Source organism: Gossypium hirsutum, chromosome A07, assembly GCF_007990345.1.
Source record: "Gossypium hirsutum isolate 1008001.06 chromosome A07, Gossypium_hirsutum_v2.1, whole genome shotgun sequence".
Taxonomy (NCBI): Eukaryota; Viridiplantae; Streptophyta; class Magnoliopsida; order Malvales; family Malvaceae; genus Gossypium; species Gossypium hirsutum.
The window spans coordinates 82,536,230-82,554,514 of NC_053430.1; the positions used below are offsets into that span (position 1 = coordinate 82,536,230).

Sequence of the window (18,285 nt, forward strand, 5' to 3'; positions counted from 1 at the left end):
GTGTTGTTCTTCAGATGATCACCGTAAAACCACTAAAGGAATTTCCAATCAAGATGGGGATATAGTGATACGAGCCAAAAATAGTACCAGAGCATGTCAAGTGAAGGGAAAGATTTCTAAATGAAATGCTTTCCAAGGGAGGCTACTGAAAGGTGGAGCACTGAGATGCTATTAAGTTATCCTTTCCTAACGGTTTCAAAGCCTACTGTCTATTGGAAATATAATCTACTACAAAAACAAATCTGTTAGCACTGATTGGGAAAAAAATAATTAAATATGAAGTAAAAAATTATTATCTTATGGTAAATCCATTGCCTTAGAAACGAATTCACCCTGATTGGTGTAATCATGTAGTGGACATCGTCCCCCAAGGTCAACACGATCCTTCTATACTCGTACACTTGAATATGGAAGATGGGACTTAATTAGTGTTGCCCTTCTCATGAAATCACAATAGGAACAATTCCCAGGAAAGTTTGGAGGGGTCACAATCAGTCCCGCTTAAAACCCAAACTCTTAGACAGATTTTTCTCTAAAAGTGATTTGGAAAAAATAGATAAATTTTATAAAGAAATTACGAATAGAAAGAAAGTGAAAAAATGTTTTCAGAAAGGGTTGTGTTTCTGTTGAGTGCAAAAAAAAAAAGAGGAAATCAACCCTCTATTTATACTAGTAACAGAAGGGCAAAAAGGTAAAAAGGAATGAGCAATTTTGTAAAAAACGCCATAACAATATCTCTACTAAATCCTCAACAGCCCCTCACTAAATCCTCAACAATCATGACTTTCTTTGTATTATCAACAATCCCCCATTAGTGCAAAATGATTTTAAGATTTTCTGAAAACACGAGAAAAAATAAAGTTTTATTTTAGTTAAAATATGTGAGTAGAGCAATAGTGAAATTAATTGCTTAAGCACTAGTATCTTGTGGATTTGAACTAGTACATAGTGAAATAAATGATTCTTCTCTTTAACAAGTCAACAAATCTTGAACTTGTTAAGATAGGAGTTAACTCATGACACAACTAATCTCGGATCCAATTGAAGTTCCATGATAACTCAATAAGTGTTAGCCAACATACCTCTGGATCCTTGTGAGTGCTCTAGAAAAGCTGCTCAAAATGGTTTTCATAGAAGGTGGCTAGTCCTTCACACTTACATTGGTGATTTCATCAGGTCTATCTCAATATAGACCTCCCGTATTAAGGCTATGAAATCATTAAGAGCTTTCATTAATCCCATCCTCTCAAATTTAAGTTTGGTAAATTCATCAAGTCAATTTCAATAGGACCACCCAAACTTTGGGATATGAACTCATTAAAAGTAACAAACTCAACCTATCAAGTCGGTGAATTCATCAAGTCCGCCTCAATAGGACCACCCAAAATCTGGGCTATGAATTCATTAAGAGTAAAAACTCATCCTTATGCATGTACATCATTCGCCATTAGTATAGGTAAAATGTACACTATGAGTCTTTCCATAGTTTTATTTGACCAGGTTGAACTTAGAAACTATAGCACCCCTAACCCGTATCCGTCGCCGGAACAGGGTCACGAGGCATTACCAGAGTTTATAGAATATTTTTAGATAAATTGAGTCAAATACTATTCATTTCCCAAGAATAGTCATAACGTCCGTTAAATGGACCCTCGAGGCCCAAAACATGCATTAGAATCGATCTGGGACTAATAGGTATCTCAAGGAAATTTTTCGCAAACTTTCAAAAAATTTCTTACTTATAGGAGTCACACACCCGTGTAGACAAAATAAGGCTATTTTCCAAGCCCTATTTCTCACCTATTTCATCCAAAACCTGTTCAAAACTTTCCCAATACCAACTAACCAATTCAAGCATTATTTACAAGACAATTTCAAACATTTAACATGATATGTATGCTTTAAATCTTAATTTATATATTACATTTCCATAACATACATGTTTAAATCTAATTACCCCAAAATGTACCAAGCATACATGTATAACCATAATTTACTTTATAAACATACCAAAATCAAGTCATTACTAGCTATTCCAATGGCTAAATTACATTCATCCAATTCATCATTAAAATTGGTACTAGTAGCCTATACATGCCATTATACCAAAATAAAAATATTTTTGTATACCAAAATGAGTAGGTTGATAGTGTGATATTGCTCTGACTTATCTCCAACCTTTCCAAGCTTCCGAGCATTATAAAACATAGAAAATAAAACCTAGTAAGGATTTAATGCTTAATAAGTTCATGTAACCAGAAACTAACTTACCAAGTGTTTCTATTAAATTTAATCAAACATGCTTGCATTGAAGCAAATAAATCATTATCCTATCACATACAACTTCATCATCAAAGTTAGTCAAGCAATTACACATAATATCATCACATAGATGAGCTCATCATATCATAACTTGCATTCAAGCAAATAAATCATTATCCTATCACCTACAACTTCATCATCAAAGTTAGTCAAGCAATTACACATAATATCATAACATAGATTAGCTCATCATATCATAATTTATACTTGCTTATAATTCCATACCATATGTACATTTTCAAGAGAAATTCATTCAAACCCATTAACATTTTTTAAGTTTTTCTCGTTGAAATTATCGAAATATCGATGTATACTCTAATATAGTACACTTAAAGTGTACGAAACTCTCGAGTCACCTTTTCAAGTCATTTGGGTAAATCATATACTTTGATGCTCACACAGAGCTACGGTAGTCCACAACTTATGCGAATTACTACCAATACATCGATGCTCACACAGAGCTACGGTAGCTCACAACTTATGCGGAATTGCTACCAATCACTATATTTATACCTCGATGCTCACAAAAAGCTGTGGTAGTTCACAACATATGCGACAACCAATTACTATGCTTGTACCTCATAATGCTCGAGAGACTTATCAAGATTACTCATCCGAGCTAAATCCTGTCTGCAACATATGCAGAATCACCTTTACAATAATCCATCGAATTTCTTTTATTCAACCGGGACTTATTTCTTTTCTAAAGTCATGTCAAACATACAATCACATTTTATATTTTTTAAATATTCAATTAACATTCATATCACATAATCATACAATCCAACATTTCAAGAATCAATATTAAGTTACACGAACTTACCTCGATACTTATTTGTATACAAAAGTCTACTAATCCAAGACTTTGTCCTTTCCTCGATCTAGCTTCGTATTTGAGTTTTTCGGATCTAAATAAATAAGTTTAATCATCAATTTAATACATTTCATATTCATTTGGACTCAATTTACACTCTAGGTAAAATTACTATTTTTCCCCTAAATTTTTCATTAATTTTAATTTCGTCCCTAGGCTCAAAAAATAACATCCATGCAATCTAATCCTTGTTTCAAGCCTAGCCGAAATTTCCATATATCATTTACAGCGCTTATCTTTCAAAAAATTCAGAATTTTTCTTTGAATTTCACAAGTTTACAATTTAGTCCATATTAAACAAAACTTTTAACTTATTCTTCAATTTAATCCTTTACCCAATTTTAACTTTAAATTCTATTAATTCAACCCCTCATTCATCAATTAATTCAACATTAACCATGTCCAAAAATCTACTAACTTTCAAATTTTCAACATATACTAAGTAGTATTTTATTCTAGGATCATAAAAACTCAAAAATTACAAGAAAATGAGTTAAATTGACTTACCAATTTGAATTTGAACTCTTAAACCCTAATTTCTCCTTTTTCTTTTTCTTTCTTTCTTTCTCCCCTGTTCGTTTCAACCTATTCTGTTTCTTTGTTTGTTTTTCATTTATTTTACATATATATATAATAATAATATAACATATATAATGTAATAATATAATAATATAATAATATAATAATATAAATTAATATATTACTTATTTATTAAGTTAATATAATATATAATATATTTTTTAATTAAAATATATTTTTTATTTTTTATTGGAAACCGCCTCAACATTTAAAAATGGTATAATTCCTATTTGGTCCTTTTAACTTTCTTTAATTTATAATTAAACTTTTACCCTTTATGCAATTTAGCTCTTTTTTATAATTACTCCTAATTAAGTCAAATTCACCTAATTAAAACCTAATTAACTACACAACTAGTTTCGTAAATATTTATTAAAAATATTTATGAATCCGATTTACCAGAACGGAGTCCCGAAAATGCATTTTTTTATTTGGTCCTTTTTAATCAATTAACTACAAAACTAATAAATTTTTCTTGTCAAAATTTTCATGCCACCTTTCTATCATAATATAGACCATGCCATAATATTAAAATAAATTTTCCTTTTTAGCTCGAATTTGTGGTCACAAAACCACTGTTCCGATTTCACTAAAATTAGGCCGTTACAGAAACCCACCATGAATTCTTCAACCATTAGGCTTAAGACCCATCCCTCTCGGCGAATCAAGAACCATTTTCCTACTTAACTCTTTGGTTAGTGGATCAGCTAGGTTCCCTTCAAACCCCACGTACTCCAAAGCGAGTACTTCATTCTTTATTAAATGTCTTACAGATTCATATCTTATTCGAATATGTCTCTTCTTACCATTGTAAGTTTGACTCTTAGCAACACAAATTGCAGTTTGCGAGTCACATAATAAAGATACAGGAGGTACTGGTTTTTCTCATATAGGAATTTCTACAAGTAGATTCCTAAGTCAATCGGTCTCTTTCCCGACTAAGTCAAGAGCTATAAACTCTGACTCCATCATGGAGTGAGCAATACAAGTCTATTTAATAGACTTTCATGAATTGGTTGCTCCACCCAAAGTAAAGACATACCCACTTGTAGAGCTTACCTCATTATTATCAGTTACCTAGTTTTCATCACAATAGCCTTCACGGACAACAGGGTAGCCAACAAATTAGCAAATTCTAACTCCTAAGTTAAATTACCTTTAAGGTATTTAAGCAAACATTTTAATCCATTCCAATGCAAATTGCTCAGATTATGGGTATACTTACTCAGTCTACTAACCGCATAAGCAATGTCCCGTCGAGTGTAGTTCATCAAGAACATAAGACTTCCAATAATCTTTGCATACTTAATTGAGAAATATAGTTTCGTCTATTCTTTAACAATTGTATGCTAGAATCATAATGAGTTCTCGCAGGGATTACATTAAAACTATTAAACCTTTTTAACACTTTCTCTATATAGTGATATTGGTTTAATGAAAATCTCTTTTCTGATTTTGTAACTTTAACTGCTAAGATTACATCTACCTCTCCCAAATCAGTCATTTCAAATCTGGTAGATAAGAAATTCTTGGTTTTACTAATAGCTTCTATATTAGAATTGAAAATTAACATGTTATCTGCATACAGGCTTATGATGACACAATCAGATCTAAACATTTTGGAATATACACATGCATCTGAACCATTAACTATAAAACCTAAACTAAGAATGGTCTTATGATATTTATCATGCCATTTTTTTGGAGTTTGTTTGGGATCGTACAAATATTTTTTTGAGTCTGCAAACTTTCTCTTCTATACCAGGTGCCACAAATCCTAGAGGTTATTCCATATATATCTCTTCATCCAAGTCACCATTCAAGAAAGTTGTCTTTACATCTATCTAGTGTAGCAGCAGATTATGAATAGAATCTAATGCAAACAACACACGAATGGTAGAGATTTTAGTTACATGAGAGTAAGTATCAAAATAATCTACTCTAAATTTCTGAATAAACCCTTTAACCACTAGTCTTGCCTTATACTTTTGTATTGACCTATCTAGTCTAAGCTTCTTTCTAAATACCCATTTATTACTAATAGGTTTAAAACTTTTAGGCAAGTGTACTAGTTCCCAAATGTTATTAAACATAATAAATTCAAGCTCATTGTTAATAGCATCTCTCCAAAAACTAGCATCTATAGAATTTATGGCTTCATCATAAGTTTTTGGATCCTTATCTATCAAAAAATCATGAGCAATAGAATCATTTATTAAGTCTAAATCATTAACTTCAGTTATAAAAGAAGTAAGAAAATCATGTCTGAAATTAGTGGCAGTCATTTGTCTTTTACTTATTCTAGTTTTCACATCATGATTGTGTATCATGATTTACATCAAATTTCTTTAAAGAAAAAATATTTCCAAAAAAGATAGCATCTCTAGATTCACGTATGGAAGAATTATGCAAAGACATAAATCTATGTGGAGCACTGTTCAAAGCATAACCAACAAAAATAACATTAATAGTTTTAGACCCAATAGTGTTCTATTTAAAAATAGGTATGCCTACTTTTGCTAGGCAACCCTACACTTTCAAGTATTTTTTTGATTAGGGGCATAACTTTTCCATAATTCGTATGGGGTACAATCTAATTTTTATGAGGCACTCTATTAAGGATGTGATTCGCAGAGAGTACGACCTCCCCCCACATGTGATCAAGTAAACCAGAACTAAGTAGTAAAGCATTCATATTTCTTTTAGAGTTTTGTTTTTCCTTTCAGCTAAGTCATTTTGTTGTGGAAAATACGGAGCTAAAAATTCATATATAATTTCGTCTTTCTCACAAGCCTCTTTAAGGCAGTTAGTGTCATACTCGCCCCCTCTATCGGATCTAAAACATTTTATTTTTCTATCAAGTTGGTTTCCTACTTATGCTTTATAGAGGAGAAAGGTTTGTTCAGCTTCATCTCATGTTCTTAAATTTGGACCTTAGTTTACCTAGAGTAGTCATCTACAAAGGTAATATAGTAGTGTTTCCCATTTTTACTTTTTGTGTTTCTAAAGTCAGCTAGATCAGTTCAATTTTCCTATCAGTGATAGGTTTTAAAGAAGGTCTAGCATGCTTGGTTTCAACACATATTTCAATTTACTAAAGCTAGTATCATCTATATTAGGAAGTAGATTCAATTTTTCGAGTTTCTTTAAAGAATGAATGTTCACATGTCCTAATCTAACATGTCACATGTCAAATGATTCAACAATATAAGCAGAAATAATGTCTTTATTATTATTAAGCATAGTTTCCACTTAAAAAAATTTTCCCCGCATAATCTCCGTTTCAGGAAAGTAGAAGTTTATTAGATTCAAATACTAGTTTAATGCCTGCCTTATTCAACAGACCAATAGTAATCAGATTTCTATGAAAGCCAGGTACGTACAAAACATTACTCAATGCCAATGTTTTACAAGAAGTGAGTTTTAGTAAAATTTTTCCTTCACCGAGTACTTCCGACGTGCTTGAATTACCCATGTAGACTTACTCACCTTTAGCTATCTTTTCAAATTCAGTGAACATTTCTCTGTTGGCGCAGAAATGTTTAGATGCGTCTGTGCCTACAACACATTCAGCATTATTTTCAACCAGGTTTACTTCGGAAACCACAACAGCTCTAACCTCATCTGAGATGTATTTGTTGATTGAGGTAGACATCATTGGAAATGTAATCTACTGCAAAAATAAATTTGTTAACACTGACTAGGAAAAATAAATAATTAAATATAAAATCAAAAATTATTGTGCCATGGTAAATTCACAGCCTTAGAAACGAATTCATCCTAATCTGTGTAATTGTGTAGAGGATGTTGTCCCCCAAGATTAACGCAGTTCTCGATATTCGTACACCTGAATATGGAAGATGAAACTCAATTAGTGTTGCTCTTCTCGGGAAATCAAAATAGGAACAATTCTCAGGAAAATTTGGAAGGGTCACAGTCAGTCCCGCTTAAAACCCAAACTCCTAGATAGAATTTTCTCTAAAAGTAATTTGGGAAAAATCGACAAATTTTATAAAGAAATCGCAAATAGAAAGCAAAAGAGAAAAATATTTTTCATGGAGGGTTGTATATCTGTTGGGTGTGAAAAAAGAGGAAATCAACTATCTATTTATACTAGTAACAGAATGATAAAACGATAAAAATAAATAAATAATTTTGTAAAAAAACCCATATATAATAATATTTCCAACAATATCTCATAATTGTTTTCTTCCGTTCATGGAACAACTTGAAGCAATGATTCCAAGGTTTCTATCCAAAAAATAATAATAGAGATATAGAGAAGTGTGGCATGCTTTATGATGAATTAAAATAAGGTATAGTATTTGTTTAATGGTTGATTGGAGTATAAACTAATCGCATGTTTGTTAGTTATAGATTAATTACACTTGGTAATTTTTATTCACTTTCTTTATGGCAAAGAGAGTGAAAACTTTTTGTTTGTTTTGAAGAGGCTTATTTTTATGAGTTTTTACCTATATTTCTAATTGCATGTTTAAATTTGAACTAAATATTCTTTATTTTATGTTCTATTTTAGAAAATATGTGGTAAATAATTTTTTTTGAACTATTTTTGATGTCTATTATTAATACATAAAATTCTGAAATATAAAACTCCCATTACATTATTCAGATCAAGATTCTCCATTGAATGCTTAGACCACATTAACTTCCAACTGGTAGATAAAGGGAATGGGAATAAAGTATTACATGAAAACTAGTGGAATAATATCATAGAGGAGTAGGACAGAAAGTAAAGAAGTGATTTAAATAGCCATTTATACCCATTAATTAATATCAGAGAATTAGTTGTCTAATTCCTTCCAGGAATGGGAGGAAAAGGGAGCCCTGGAAGGGGTGGCAGAGGGGGGAGTTGAGGTAATGGTGGGAGATTGGGAAGCAGTGGGCTTGGCCGTCGTGTTGCAGGGTCTTCAAGTGGAGGTGGAAATATGGGATAGTTTGGTTGCTCAAAGTCCAAGGTGTGTGGGGTGTTGTATTCCTTAGAGTCTGCAACAACACTTGGTTTTCGGTTGCATAGATTTGGCAGTTTCAATGGCTTGAAACTCAGAAACCCAGCTGAGAAAACCTTAGTTCCTTGCTTTGTTGACTTGAGATGGAGTGATGATGATGTTGAAGATGAGGCCACTGCACAGTATGGCTCACTGCTTCTCACAAGTTTCACTGAACATCCCTTGATTTTCTTCACATGTTTGGTAACTGAGAATGGCAAACGAACTTTGAATTCTCCCTGCTCGTTGGTTTTCACAACTTGTCGAAAACTCGGCCTCGATTCCCCATCTTTACATTCCACTGCAACTGATGCACCTGCAGAAACAAAATTTCAACCAAGGAAGCATATTAAAATGTTAGCCTATAACAGATGAAAATCACTAGTAGTGAAAACAGCAGACCTGAAATAAAGTGATGGGCCTTTGAGAAATCTTGTTGGAAACAAATGTCACAGTATACAGTTCCAGAAACAACAGCAGAACGTAGCTTATGTCCATGGCCAGCCTCTGAGAGATTATTGATTGTTAAACTAAGCAGCAGCAGTACTAGGGAAAACCAACTCATTTTCATCCTTCTAATCTCTTCAAATACCTCTTTTTTTGGGGTTCTGATTTAATGCCCTGAACTTTGATAACTTTTATAGTGTAGCCTATCAACCTTCTTAATATCGTTCATGCAAAAACCAGTGAACTGTAAAGTGGAAGCAATGCATTCAGGTTTAATTTCTTCCACCTCCAAAACAGCTCAAAAGGAATGAATGTATGATTTAGAAACTAGTAAAACTTTGATGGCTGGGAATTATAGTTACAGTTTATTGAATTGGTTCCTTTGAATTTGATGATATAAATTCAACAGTTTGGGATAGTTGGACTGGTTCCTGCTTGTTCACGAGCTGCTTACAGCAGCCATAGATATCATGTGCCAATGCCATGAATAATATGAGCTCAGTATTCATGGAATCACATTTCAACCTACTTTTTGCAATTAGGAGACAACAAATCGAATATTTATATTTTTTAAATATTTGAACCGGAATTTGCTTAATCGAATATTATCCAAACCAAAATCAAAATAACTTTAGATATGGAATATCCCAGTGCTTGTATCTTTCAAAAGAAAATCAAAATAATCTACTCAAAATCAAAGAAAAAGATAACCAAAATTAAAATGAAAACTTCTGAATCATAGGTGAAAAGCAAGCTATATTCTAAGCAGAAGATCATTTCACAAATTGGCAAAAATCTCTTTACAACACAAAGAAAGGTAGCTTAAGTTTTTACAGCCATTTCTTCTGGGAAATTCAAACCATACTACTACATTCAAATACAGGGCTTTAGTGTAAAAAAAAAAAAAAAGTGATACCCAACCATCGAACAAAGGAGAATGAATAATAAACAATAACAGTTCACAAAACTTCCTTATCATAAAATGCAAGAAGTTGCTTCACGTGAGAATGCCAGGCTCCAACATTTTGTCTGTCAACTGTGACCCAATCTACAACAGTTGATGCCGGTTGCTCCCACCACTCGTCCAGCTGTACTCACGATGTTCAATCCCAAGGCAAATATAATAAGATGTTGATGTTTCAATAGTCTTAAACTATGTTATATCTAGACTCAAAGATGAGTACCGGATACAAGTATGTGTACAACATATGTTCAATTTTTTTTCCTAAATTTGTTCAATTTTTTTTCCTAAATTTTTCATATATATGGAAGATCATACTCCTATACCCATATCCAGGTCTGTGTCGGACACATGTTTAACACTGGTACTTTAAGCGAAATAGTGGGTTCAAATAACAGACCTTATATATTGACATAAACAAGTTTAATCCCCAACTAGAGATAGCGATATGATGGGGTGGTGTTTTGCTAACCCCTACTCTGGCCATATTTTTATACCTCCCGTCTCCAAACTGATCTTATTAAAAAATTTAATACCCAAGTTTAGGGTTTAGGGTCCCAAACCCAATCCCAAAATACTAAAAATTCCCCTACTCTCAAACCCGACCAAACCCGAAGTATTAAATAATTTTTTATATTATATTACTTTTGCAAGATTAAATAAAATACATATTCTACAATCTTATAAAAATAAAAAATATCTACCTAAAATAAAAAATTAAAAAAGAATTAAAATTCATAAAATCTTATTTCAGTTTAAAAAATCTAACTAAAATATATAAAATTAATTAAAATAAAAAAAGGGTATTTTGGTATCCCACCCAGCCCCAAACCCGATTTTTCAAGAAAAAAGCCCCTATCAGGTCAAATCAGTCAAAACCCGTCAGGTTCGAGTTAATTTGCCATCCCTATCCCCAAACCCCTTTCCCATTCTCACTTCTCTTATCACCAGAAATAAATAAACAAACAAATAGGTCATAGTTGCACCCAGAAACATAGTCTGCAATCAAACAACCAGTCTATCTCAGCAACCAACCTCACTCCAACTCACAGCTCCAGCTCGCACTCTTGCTTACAGAAAAACCAATCATTTCTTTCTTTTACAAGACTAATATTCGAATGGGTTGAATATAAAACAGAAGAAAACAGTGGAATATGCATACACGTAGCAAGAGATCTAATGATATGACCAGCAAAACGATAACACCGTTACTTACCAAACCCCTGACATATTTGCAGTCCTCCAAGCACTTCTGAGCATTCAAATTTGCAGTTTTAAGTTCAGGTAGCCATTTCTCGGTGATAATCTTATCTTGCTCAGCTGCCAAATTCAAACAATAATTTGTTGTCCTGCATCATTTGGCAAGAAAAACCATATCATAATTAATCAAAACGACAAAATGACTAAAATGTAACACAAATTATAATGTAATATGAAAGTAAACCCATATAGTTTGGTACATTTAACCCAAAATTGGATTTTCATTTTTAATTATTTAAAAGTAATTTTTTCTTTTGTATCCAAGTCCACTTTTGTTTTTTTCTTTGAAAAGCAAATGCAACTATAAAAGCAACCATATGATTCCGAAGAAAGAATAGGCAACTCGATTCTAGATGAAGCACTATCTGCTTATACAAATGATCAGAGGGAAAAAAAGATAAACAGATTGCTTTTATATAATTGTAACTTCCAAGTAGGCAGAAACAGTAATTCATTACCTTGCATATTCTTGTTGAGCACGGTAAGCATGGTTCAATAGTGCATGACCACTTTCAACAAGATCCTGTCGAATATGGACCAAATTTATTGCCTTTGCCAATTCCTCCAGGACACTAGCCTCAGAACCACGAAGCTTCAAACAGAACTCCAGAGACTCTAACACTGATGCCAAACCAGCATCCGAACCCTCCAAACCTAACCATAAAATGTCATTAGATTGAAAACAATTCTTACTGAAAGAAAGAAATTTAAAAGGCTTAAGATCATTCAAAACATCCTCAACCAAGCAAGGCATTTTGAAAGGAGAACTCTTTGGGTAATAACCAAATAAGTTCTTTTTGTTTCTGGTACAAACCAAAAATGCAATTTATTCAACCTCAACTGTCAATCAAACACCCCTCAGCACTGTAACAAATCAATTCAAAACCACAACCAGTGCTGCTATGGATCTAGTCGGCTTTATTGGAGACCAAAACTCACCAGCAGGGTATTGAAGAGCAGCAGAAACACGACATATGGATGGAATTGCCGAAGGATCCCTGGCACCAGCCCTTGCAGTCAACAAGGCAGCATTTTTCTCCGCTGCAGCCACAGCTTCAGGTCCTGTAGATCCATTAGCACCCATGGACTCTAGAAGAGCCTGATGTGGAAATAAGGAACAAAAAAAAGAGGCATGTAAATGGATTTTCCAATAAATTGAAAATAAGATAAAGAATTCAATTTCAACTAAACTAAATTTTCATCAGAGCCAGGCACAGAAGAGAAATAAGGAATGATACACACATATATAAAGGTCTTCCACTTAAGTTAAAAAACAAGTAAAAGTTTTGAAGGATGCAGGAATTATATTTACATGATACAAGCAAAGAAGTCTTACGTTTTAATATTAAGCCTACAAAGAAATTCTCTAGGAGCTCAAAGCTAAGTTACTTCAACTCTATTTTTCTTTAAGTAATGTGTCCAACATATTTTCAGACATGGGTAGGTAGATAGAATCCTACAAAAACTTGGAAAATTTTGAAAAAAAAATTTAATAATAATATCAGCGAATACCGATATTGGACACTCACAACCGAGTCAGAGTAACATAGGCTCATAGAATTTTGTTTCAGAAAATTTACATCAATATATATTGTTGAGAAGGATAAATAATTGAGTTGATTTGATTGAACCATTTTGACCATTTCAACTTTTGTATTTATCTTATAGTCTTGGCCTATCTAAAATAATTATCGTATTTACCTCCTAGTTTTAGTCCATCTAAAACTTGTATATGCTTATCACTTTGTACCTACATATACCAAATGAATTCAGCATGACTGTGTGTGTTTGATTTGTAAGAACCACTACCTTACCAAATTTCTTAGATAAATAGCTGCATGAATTGGTAGGGGTTACTAACCAAGATAGCTCCCTTAACATGAAACATACGTTCAACAGTTCCAAGAATCAAATGATCAATTATGAGAGTATCTACATAATTAAAATCCAGTGTGACAACTGTCACTAGGTTAAAGTCAAGTGACATGCAATTGATCAAGAAATATAATATTTGGCCAGATAATAATGAAAGGTGATAGCTTAGAACATATTTTCTCAGCACCAAAACCACTGATCAAGACAATGGTCATATTAAGAAGGGGAACCCAGTCTGTCATGTCACATTGCATCCAAGATAAGATAAAAAAACAAATTATTTTTTTGACAACTTACTATATTTTTTTCATTGCATTTATAATTGAAAGAAAGAAAGAAAGTGCGCAGTCCTACAAACCTGTGGGCTTGATGGAAGCATGTAGAGGCTATTATCAGGACTTCTATAAAATGCAGAAACTTCTTTGACAATAAACTCTTTTGCACCGTTTGAAATGTCTGCAACAATATTGCAAACAGGAATAATGGTACTGGAAGCATACTCCCTCGCCGCCAATGGCTGTTGGTTCCAGAATGCAGCTGCATCCTTTAATTCAAAAGAAATCAGTATAAATCCTGTTAGAGATTTTTAGTTGGAAGATAATGTATACTAGAAACCAAGATTGAACTAATAAAGTGATGAAGCATTCATAACAGTAAACAAACAAAATATGTCCATCACTTAAATCCATTGTTATAAAACATAAATGAGATCAGACTACACTGTTGATACTAACTATATCATCTAATCAGAGAACACTATAACAACACTCAACATCCTAAGTATCCAGCATAACATTCAAGTCCTCTTCTTGAGAAGCTGGACACAGATAAACAACAACAAAATATATATTCTCCAATTTTTTGGAAAGAGAACAAATGAAACAAGATATATCTATAGAGAATTAAGTTATCATTAGACAAAAGAAAGAGTCTTTTTTCCTTCTTTTAAAAGATACTCAAACAGCATATGGATATCTCCTAAAGCAAATGTTTTTTATATCTTTTCATGCAAAGAAGAGAAGTAATCCAAGATGACATAGACAAAGGAAAGAAGGGATGTTATTAACTTATAATTGAAAAAGTTCAACCACATTACAAAGTGTTAACTGCTAAAAAGTAACAATTGTATCTAACAGCATCATAGATGCACCACCAACATGTTCCTACTGTTGAGTTTAACAATGAAAACGAAGGATGGAATACCTTACCATATTAGCCTTCAGGAGAGCAGTATATATGGATTCAAGTTCGGATCTACGGGAGTCAAACTCTTCAATCTTCTTCCATTTCTTTCTTAATGAATCTTCTGCCTCTTTCCTCTCTGCACACAATTTGTTCAACCGTTGTATTTCAGACATTAGTGTATTTAAGCTGGCCTTTAACCCAGCAGCTTCTCTCTCCTTGGCCCAAACCTCCAACTGAGAGAAAATTAACCATAAAATTTAGCATGAGTAAATGAGCATTAAGAGGAAAAATGCCAATATGGTAATTCATAACCATAGGAATCACCTCAAATTGTCTAAGACTGCCAACATTCTGTGTTGCACCTCCGACAAGAGAACGTGAAGGAACTAAATCACTACCTCCTTGTAGACGTTTTATAAGCTTTTGACACAAGTCCCTCGCTTCTGCAGCTTTGTTGAGAGCATCTTCAGTAGCTAAAAATTGTTGAACATGAGCTTTCTGCAAACAAATACGTATTTATAAATCAAACTACAGGATGACTCAGCAGAATAAACATAAGGACAATAGTGGAGCGCTAACAACGTTAAGCAAAGCCAACCAGCATCCATTCATCTTACATTGGCACACCTCTAGTTTCATAATCCCTTAACAACAGCATTAACAGATACAGGAGTGAGTAAAAGATAAAAGATAAAGAGTTTGCATCAGTGAGATTCTCAAAAGGAGATGAGACCTGTCTTTCAAGAAGTTGATTTTGCATTCCTCTAGAAGGTACATCCATTCCTATCTTCTCATTACCATAAAGTTGATTTAAGGGTGAGCTCACATCCGGAGAGGAAACATCCATAACTCTGTTGTTCTCATATTTGTACCTAATAAAAGTATATCTTTTATTCAATACAAGGTTCATTAAAACCAAACAACAACCAAGAAACTTAACTAAAAGATATTTGCATGAACATAACCAGAAAAAAGAATTACTAGGAGTCTTCAAGCCAATCAACTTTCAACAACATATTCCTGGCACAATACAGCAATGTTCTCTAATGCCTAACCATAAAGAAACTAGAAGCTAAAGAGACTTTTAAGTACTCGGAGGTTTTAGATAGAAAAGATATACTTTGTAACCAAAACAAAACCCAAAGCATGTCAGTCACTAAAAATGAGAGAGCTATAACGAAGTACCTATAATTGTTATCTTAGCTGTAGCATTAATGATAAAATTTATTGCTTTATTAACTGCAGCATTTTCTTCATTTTAAGTAATATAGGATCAAATCAAAGAAATAACTTAGCAAATTGCAGTAATTTCTGTAACACAAACAAATAGTAGCTAAGAAACAAATTGCAGCTCTAAGATTCTAAAAATTTGTACTTAGCAGACAAAAGCAGTTAATTATTTGTAACCGTATAGCCTAGACAACCCTGATAAGTAGAAGAAAAAGTGGAAAACCAAAGGAAGCTTATTTGAAATCCTGTAACCACCAACAAGAAAAACACAAAAGTATAAGCATACCTCAAGGCTTCAGCGTCAGCTCTAACGTTGACTTTCTCTATTTCTCTAGAAATCAAAGTTTTAAGCCTTGAAGTGTATGTGCTAATTGCCTGAAGTAATTGAGGAGGATTTTTGAGACAATTTACAATAACAATTCTAACTTCATCAGGTATCTCCCCATCGAAATCAAAGCCTAATTTGGCAACTTCTGATTGAGGACTCAAATGGATCCCATTTCCTTCATAAGCTGGAAAAGAATTTCGCACTTTTTCAATCATGCGGTCTGCAAGAGATTCACATGCCTTGCGAACATTTCTTTCACGAGTTGTTTCAATAAGAATGACATCATCTGCAGCTTTAGTTCCTTTAACAGTTGAATATACAGCTTCCTTCTCACTATTGCCACTGTAGTTGCTAATCACTTCAGTGGAAGAGTCAACACTTGACCTTTGAGCATCCCTGGCTTGGTTTACATATTGATGAAGACGTTTGTGGTACTCCGCAAATATTTTGGCAGCCTCATCGCATTGTTGATCATAAGCTTCCAACACCACTTGTTTGTGCCTACAGTAGAATAAGGCATGTGAAAACACAAGATATGCAAAAGAGATTTGCCGAAAGATGAAATACACTTGGTAACTGTTGTTTTCAAGCATGCTAAGGGCACTTTTAATTTTATAATATCAGAAGTTAACAATAATGACTCCAATCAGGCTTGGATTAACTAAATGCACACTGAGTCCTCATATATTCTATAAAGTATATGTAAAAGCTATCACCAACCACTTATATATTGTAAAATAAGAACTTTTATGTGTAGTTTGACAATAGAGCACACGGTCACTCTAGTCCATAATTAACAGCTTATTGATAAGATCAAAAATGAGAAACAATGTGATCATCTTGATGGGGAAGCTAAAGGTCAAATCCAACCAGAAAAGTCCATAAAGAAAATCACAGAGACATTTAACTTCAAAGCCCCAAATTAAATAATACGCAATAAAAAAACAAGATGGTCCATAATTTTAGAAACACAAAGGCTCTAGTTGGCATTAAAGGCCTAGTTTCATGTTCTGCCTCCATAATGACGTTAAAACGCCACAAGTTATAAGAAAAATCCTAAAGCATAATGAAACTCGATGTTGCGAAAAATAGCTATTAGATAAATTCGACATAAATCGCCCATTCAATGGTGAGCAGTTAAAATTAACAAGGACAATGCTAACGCAGGCATTTTTCAGTTCTAGAATATAGTTAAAAGAACTCCTTAAGAATTAAGAAGAAAAAAACCTGTAATTGGCCTTTTCGTCAAGCATCCTTTTCCTTTCAGCTTCCTCTCTAGAAACCTCCAACATCCTAGCCTTCAAATCTTTCCTTTGTCTCCTCACAATATTTCTCAACCTCTCCACTTCCTTGGCAGCGGCTTCCCGTTCCCTTATTGCTGCTTCCCTAATCTCCGCCGCACCTGAACCCTCCCCTCCACCACCACCACCCACCTTCTCTTTCCTCCTCCCCCCTCCTTTACTCCTCCCCTCCTCTTTCCCCAAATTTCCAGCATTCTCAATATTCCCCCTCCGCCGTGCACGGTGATGTTCTTTCGGATGCTTTGGACGGTTTTCTCGGATTTAACGCGGGTTAACAAGAAATTCCACAGAGGTAACATATTCCCTCTACAAATCTTGCGAAGCGAATCGATGGAAGGTAAATTCGACTTGTTGGAAGAAGAATTGTAGGGTCCTAAGGGACGGTAACCCATTTCCTTTTGCAGCCATTCTAGTATAACTTCCGGCTGCACATTTGAGCTCTGCATTTTGGATTCAATGCCAAAAGTCCACGCAAAAAAAAAATGAAACCTTGGTCTAAAATGACATAATGGATTTTCAATTGAAAGCTAAAATAAGGAAGGGATTTTGATAGATCTGATAATGAGAAAGCCAATTTGGCCGGCAAAAGGGCAGGGGAAGACTGTGTAAAGAAAGCTGGTAGAATGGCAGTTTTGTAATTTTGAATACTTCTTTTAACTCTTCTATTTTTTTATTTTTATCTTTGGATATGAGTGGAACAATTTAATAATAAAGAAGTTTTAAATGGAGGTCCCGCTCACTCGATACGATACCGTTTTCTTTTCTTCTTCTTTTTTCCTTCTATTCTATATGAGTGATTATGCTACATTTCTTCTTGTTGTATTATATAAAGTTATCAATTTATATATATATTAATTATTAATAATATAATAATTCATTTTTAGAAAAAAATTTATATATATTTTTTAGTTTTT

At 33.4% G+C, this 18,285-nt stretch overlaps 2 protein-coding genes across 2 annotated transcripts; both read right to left on the minus strand.

Moving 5' to 3' along the window:
- Positions 1-8,400: 8,400 nt before the first annotated feature.
- Positions 8,401-9,593, minus strand: LOC107955680 (olee1-like protein). The gene is made up of 2 exons (XM_016891486.2): positions 9,187-9,593; positions 8,401-9,100 (listed from the first exon to the last, which is right to left on the minus strand). The coding sequence occupies exons 1-2, from the start codon at positions 9,353-9,355 to the stop codon at positions 8,589-8,591; spliced, it is 681 nt and encodes a 226-aa protein (XP_016746975.2). The 5' UTR covers positions 9,356-9,593; the 3' UTR covers positions 8,401-8,588.
- A 377-nt stretch (positions 9,594-9,970) lies between these two features.
- Positions 9,971-18,045, minus strand: LOC107955679 (AUGMIN subunit 5). The gene is given in 11 exon segments (XM_016891485.2): positions 9,971-10,319; positions 11,409-11,541; positions 11,911-12,106; positions 12,392-12,551; positions 13,686-13,871; positions 14,536-14,745; positions 14,837-15,010; positions 15,246-15,384; positions 16,029-16,571; positions 17,298-17,580; positions 17,583-18,045. Coding segments are annotated over 11 exon segments (2,388 nt in total). The 5' UTR covers positions 17,818-18,045; the 3' UTR covers positions 9,971-10,190.
- Positions 18,046-18,285: the final 240 nt, after the last annotated feature.

Bases quoted from the DNA above. Each gene is read 5' to 3' on its own strand.
- LOC107955680 (XM_016891486.2), bottom strand. From the start codon at position 9,355: ATGAAAATGAGTTGGTTTTCCCTAGTACTGCTGCTGCTTAGTTTAACA. The intron at 9,101-9,186 runs GTCTGCTGTTTT...TTGTTTCTGCAG, and splicing joins GGCCCATCACTTTATTTCAG to GTGCATCAGTTGCAGTGGAA.